The sequence below is a fragment of the Cyanistes caeruleus genome, chromosome 1 (genome assembly GCF_971803275.1).
Source record: "Cyanistes caeruleus chromosome 1, bCyaCae1.hap1.1, whole genome shotgun sequence".
Taxonomy (NCBI): Eukaryota; Metazoa; Chordata; class Aves; order Passeriformes; family Paridae; genus Cyanistes; species Cyanistes caeruleus.
In genome coordinates, this window is record NC_141701.1 from 135039985 (window position 1) to 135046274 (window position 6290).

The window sequence follows — 6290 nt, forward strand, 5'->3', positions numbered from 1 at the left end:
ACGATACACTTGGACTCGGCGCTGGGATGCAAGCAAACAAACAGGCCCAAATCTTGTTTTGTCTCCCTCGCTAAGCCTACTGGCAATTAAACTTAAGACCACTGCTTTCCCCTGATCAGCCAATTAAATTTTATGTCTCCTAATTTTTCACATAGAAAAAAAGTCTCGGTGCCGGCCCCTAAAGACATTGATTTTCTTGCTATCACCTGGCGCTCAGACCTTAGTTCCATTTATCAAGAAGGGAAACGTCAGGCGTTGCATAAAGTGACTCTGTTACCATAAGGCTCTCACCATCCTGCCCTATTGTTTTCCCTTGTTAATAACTCATTACCAGGATTTAACAAATCAACCATTACATATGTTTTGTGTCTCCATATTTTGATCCGTACGATTAAGCAGATGTTACGATTGAAAATTGAAAAGTCCAAGGCTACTCTCGTCTGAAAGAAAGAGGGCAGCCTCAAACAACGAGCTAACAATGAGATTCAGAAGATCTTCAGAAAAACATTTACGACCAATAAACAGACTCCAACCTGCTCCATTTCAACCATTGTGCGCCTTAGGGGAATAATTAAGTTGAATAGGAAGAGGTCCGCGGGGTTTTCAATGCCAAGCCCACAGGTGCGGGGTGGCACGATGAATGATCCGCCTGATTTTTGCCAGGCTCAAGAGCCCTTCTCCTGGCCGGGCGAGCAGATACGAAATATTGTCATTTCTTTTAATTCACAGCGTTACTCTCACGGCGAACAAAGGGGCGGGGAATGAATGGCTCCGGCTGCAGGCAAGGCGCGCCCGGCCGCCGCTGGCCTCTCCGGAGACCGCCCGGCGGGGACGAGCGCGCCGCCGCCGCCGCGCCCGGGGCCCGTCCCGGCGGGCTCGGGGGGGTGTCGGTGCCCCCCGCGCCGCCGCGCGCCCCCCGCGCCGCTCCCCTGGCGCGGCCGCCCCGGCCCCGCGCCGCCCCCGCGCCCCGCGCCGCCGCGCGCCTCGCCGCGGGCCGGACCCCGCGCGGGCGCACGTGCGCGCCGCCGCTCCCCGCGCCGCCGCCGCGGCCGGGAGGGGGCGGGCGGGGCGGCCCCGGGCCGGGGGCGGCTCCCAGGCGCGGCCCCCGGTGAGGGCCCGCCGCCGTCGGGGCTCCGGCGAGCGGCAGCGGGCGGCGGCAGCGGGGCTCTCCCGCCCGCCGGCCGGCGTTGCGCATGGAGGTCTCCAAGAGGGGGCCCGTCTGCCGGGTGCCCCCGCGGGCGAGGGCGGCGCCGCCCCTGTGCGGTGGCCTCGCCGGGGGCGGCCTCGGGGGGGGCCCCGCGAGGAGCCGTCGCGTCGCGCCCCGGGGCCGCCTCTGGCGGCGGCCACGCCGGAAGGAGCGGGGCTCCCCCCCGGGCGGCCCCTGGGGCGGCGGCGCCGGCTCCGGAGGCAGCGCTCCACTCTGCGTCTGCGGGCGCAATACCCGACCGGGCGGCCGGGAGCCGGCACCCGGGGGACCCACGGGAGCGCCCGCCCCCTGCCCGTCCCGGTCCCCGCGTCCCCAGCCTCCGCCTGCCGCCCCGGGTCGGCGCGGACCCCCGCTTTCCCCGTGCACCTGCTCTGCGCAACCCGGAACGCCGAGCGGCTTGGAGAAGGCAGGGGCGGCCCCGTCCCGCCGCGTCAGCTCCGCTATGGCGCCCCGCAGGACAGCACCGGGGTGCCAAGAGGCTCTGCCCGGCCCTGCCCGGCCCCGCCCGGACGGACCACGGCCGCCGCGGCCCCCCTGATCCTCGCCGCCCCGGGATTTCCGGTTGGAACGGCGCGGACCGAGTGTCCGGCCCCGCCGGGCGGAGGCTGTCCGCTCCCCGAGGACTGGCAGCGCGGCGGGGTCGCACGGGCGGGAGCATCCGCCGCCAGCGCCCCGCGCCCCGACGGGGCAGCGAGCCCTCTGCCGTCCCGGGGGGCGCTGAGAGGACCGGGAGGAGGGGACTCCTCGGCGGAGGAGCTCCGCATCCCTCCGGCAGATGAAGGCGGCTTCCCGTTCTGGGAGATGCCTCCGCCGAGCGCCCCGACGGCTGCACAGGCCTCCGAGCTCACCGGGGCCCGGGACCGATTCACAGCGGCCGCTCACCGCCCCCGCCCCCCGCGCTCCGGCCCTGGGCAGAAAGACGCTCCGGGCAGGAGCCACGGCTCGGACCCGGGCGGACGGCTCCCCGGAGGGTGCTGGGCGGGGACGCCCCCGGGTGAGGTGGGCACCCGCGACGGCGCCGACCCCCACTCGGGCGGTGTAACTTTTCTCTAAAAAAGCTACCACGGGGAGCTGCCCCTCGCCGCTGAAGCGAGAAGCGGCTCGAGGCGCTTTGTGGCGAGTGGGGAGAGCCCCGGTAGCCTCAAGGTGGCTCGGGGAGCCTCTCTCGTGCCTGACGGCCGCCGGTGGACTCGGAATGGCAGTTTTGGGAAACGGGGGAAAACGCGGTGCCTTCGGGACGTGTCTGGACCGATCGTGCCCGCCAGCGTGGGGAGCACAGGGTCGAGGATGCGCGGAGCCCTGTGGCCCCCCCTCGGCGGAGCGCAGCCCCCGACTCTGACCTTCCCGCGGGGGGACCGGGACGCGCCTTTCACGGAATTAGCCGCACAGACGTCTCGCTATAGCTTGCGTTCCCCGCCACCTCCCGGACACACCGCACCCGCTCCGCAGCCAGCCCGTCCCGTCCCCGACGGCTCTCCCCGTGCCCTGCCCCTGACAATGCGTGAAATGCGTCACTGTCACCGGGCGCGGGTGACAGATGAGCCGAAGGCGCGGACCCTTCGCCAAGGTCAAGTTGAAGATGCCGGTGGCGGTGCGGTCGCCGCCGGCTGAAGCCGAACAAGGCCCTCGAGGGGGCCCTTTCCGGCGTTCTATTTGTACCTCCCCCGCTTCTCCTTTGCCAGCCCTTTCTCCGGGGACCTGCGGGGCCGAGGCGCGGTCCCAGGGACCGGGGTGCTGCTCGGTGCTGAGCGAGGGGGGCTGCTGGTGGCGCCGAACGCCGGAGCTCCGGGCTTTGGGGGTCCGGGGCAGGCCGGGCCGTGCTGGGCCGGGCCGCGGAGCTCCGGTCGCGGTCACAAGCGCGGTCACCGCCTTGAAATAAACAGCAAAACGCTTCGGGGTGAGTTTTACCCCGCGTTCAGCGAAAATTTTCCAAACGGAGTCTGCTTAAACAAACACTTCGCCCTGCTCCCGGCTCCCTCTCTCCCTAGCCCTGTGATGATTGATATTTTTTATTCAGCCAACTTTTATTTACCTTGCAAAAATGTTGGGGACAAATGTGATAAATTACAGATATGCAAATTTCTTTGAATGGCGTTGTAAGTGTGTCTCGCTGGAGCTGAATAAGTCCTTGCAAGTCGGTCTGCGCGCACTCAGGACCCCAGGGAGCTGATCAAAGCACCCTTTCTCTTTCATCCCCAGTATTCTCCTCCAAACTATTTCGATACAATATGTTTCCATGATGCACTTAATGTGCTAGGGACACAGAACTCATTACAACCTAGCTAGTTCTGCCGACCCCTTTGTTCAGAGGCATAAAGTTAAAAAAAAAGGAGGGGTGGAGGGGAGGGGGGGGAGCGCTGCTAGTTGCCAGCTTTCTGAAATGTTAAAGCATGCGTCATTTTTCACCAGGTCTCGTCTTGATATCCTCAAAAGACAAACTATGAAACCGGCCTCAGCCCTTTCTGGCATTAATTACGCTGCTGTCCAGCCGATCTGTTTTTCCTATTATATGCATTTCTCAGCAGGGATTTTTTTTTTTTTTTTTTTTTTTTTTTTTAATTTGCAAGACTAATGCAGCTGCAAGTCGAAGTATGAATACGTTGTATCGGTATAGAAAAAAAAAAAAAAAAAAAAAAAAAAAGAAGTGGAAAGGCCGAAAAAGATGTCAAAGTCAATGCTGATGTTTTTCTTGCTTGCCCCACGTTTGAGACAGTGGCTTTGGAAAAGAGTTCTGAACCGCCCTGTTATGTTAACCGGTTTATCCTCGAATTATAAACTTCTTAGAAGGGAAAAATTTCAGCTGGAGGCTGCTGAAAGCAGGTTACTCGTTTTGCCGATGTGCCCAACAAATCCTTTTTTCTCCGGAGAAACGCTTCAAAGTATTTGGGGAGATCACTGAAAATTAGATGCCCCGAGTTCAGGGCGGTCCATTTCAAACCCATGGCGAGGTGGCGGCTGTTTGGGGAAATGACTCCAGCGGGATGACAGTAAGAAATAAACTCTGTTTCAGTGGATGGCGCGTTTGTTTACGGGGTTGATTGGTTGACGGAAATGGCTGGCAGCCAGTTCTGGGAAAGATTCCAGACCTGACTCCGATTAACCCTCTCTGGTGAAACTCTGCTGGAAACCAACTCACCAGCAATTGCCATTAATCTACTTACTAATTAAGCCAATTCATTTCTAAAGGAGAAAAATTCCTTTCTTTGGCCAAACTGATGGGAGGAAATTTGAAAGAAGCGCCAAACTGTGTAACTGTAATTCAGCCAAGGACTGCTAAAACAAGGTGTTGATATATAGCTGGAGATTTAAAACAAGTTTCTAGGGCAACAATCCTTTGGAGACGGTGGTATATAGTGCATAGTAGATGAAGCTCGAATAATGGTGGACTGCAGTGTGCAATTGTATGGACATTGGTTGGAACCAGGACTGCTTTTCCCAATTAAGCCGCTCAAGGCTTTTACTCCTAATAATTTATCTGTCCCGTTTTAACGTTACAGCCTTGGGTGACAGCTACAAAGAGCATCTGTGCCGGACCCAGTGAATGTGGTCATAGAATCATAGAAAATTCTGTATTGGAAGGGACCCACAAAGGTCAGAGAAGTCCGACTCCTGCCTCTGAACAGAGCAACACCAAAATTCACATCATGTGCCTAAGACCATTGTCCAAACGCTTCTTGAACTCTCACAGGTTTGGTGGCGCGACCACTTCCTTGGCTGTGGGACTTGACATCCAACTTTTGCGTGGTGTTGGGGAGGACACTCCGTCTCCCCTCGTCCCAGGGTCCGGATGAACCCAGGAAGACACAGGGACAGGCTCTGCCCTCGCAGTGCCCGCCAGGGCCTGCCAGGGGTTCTCACGGCACCGTGGAGTCCCGCCGTGCCGCTCCAAAGCTCTCAGCGGAACTGAGCTATCGCCTTTTAGGCGAGCAACATTTAGCACGGTCTGGGCCAGGGAAGAGGGGGCCCAGAGTGGCCCGGGCAGTGGCCGAGGCAGCGGTGAGCCGGCCCGGAGGGCGGGGTGCTCTTTTCAGAGCAAGCCGCCACCCCCTGCGCTGCTGGCAGCAGAGCACCCGCAAGGTGAGGTGAAGAGTAGAGGTCACGAAGGAGAGCTTCAGCCTTCGACTCGGCTCCTGCAGGAGAAGGAGCAACCCCCGGCTCCCTGCCCTGTTTGTCAGCCCTGCAGGCAGCATCCCCTGCCCGCCCCCGCCCTCGGGCAGGCACAGTCAAGGGCACCCTCTGTCCCGGGCAGGCCCGGGGCCCCTTCACCCTTCGCTTCTGCCTCTGAAACATCCGTGTCCCCTGCCATTCTCTCCCCCGCACCTTTCTCTGTCCTGCATGGCTCGCAGAGCAGCCCCGCCACTGCCTCCCGTCTGGTCCCTTCTGTGCCCCCGGCGTCGGGGAGCGCCCACATTCCCGAGGCAGCGCTGGGGGTGTGGGGTCTGTGACCGGCACGGAGAGGGGAAGGGAAGGTGCCCAGCCCCAGGCCACTGAGCTCCTCCAGATCCGCGCCCCAAGCGCCGGGCTGGGCGCATTAAGGGCGCAGCCCCCGGGGAGTTCGGCGTGAGAGGTGACACATTGAAGGAAGGATAGCTTTAAATTAGTGCAACCGACCCTTCGTTTTTCCTTACTGTTGTGTTTCGTTTGCTTTGGTTTTGTTTCTTTTCAGGTGCGGGGAATTGCAAGAGGAACAAATTAAGCCTTCGGCGGCCGTCCCCGGACAAGGCGGCGGTGGTCAAAGCGCTCGGCGGGAGGCAGGAGGATGCTGAGCCCTGGACATGAACAAACCACCCCCCCAGAAAGCAGCAGCCTCGTGTCACTGCATGAAAATGACAAGATCTCATGAAATACACGGTACCACCAAGTGATGACAGCAGAACTATGGACTCGAGCTGGAGAGGAATGGGGAAATATTTCCTTCAGCAGCTGATGGCAAAACTTAGCAGGTGCTGTAGGTAGTGCGCTGTGCCTTTTTATCTCAAGCAAACACTCAACTTCTTCATTTAATTCTCTCTCTGAGATCATAAAAAATAGGATGCAATATCCTAAAAAGACTAATGACATTTCACAGGTAATGCAATTTAGA

At 59.9% G+C, this 6290-nt stretch overlaps 1 protein-coding gene across 1 annotated transcript in view; it reads left to right on the forward strand.

Moving 5' to 3' along the window:
• Positions 1-6043, forward strand: part of MSRB2 (methionine sulfoxide reductase B2) — a 44516-nt gene extending 38473 nt beyond the window's left edge. Inside the window, exon 6 of the mRNA XM_086860693.1 lies at positions 5874-6043. Within this exon, the coding sequence (XP_086716819.1) occupies positions 5874-5903 (30 nt within the window). The 3' untranslated portion in view covers positions 5904-6043. The remainder of the gene's footprint in view (positions 1-5873) is intronic.
• The last annotated feature ends 247 nt before the right edge of the window (positions 6044-6290 follow it).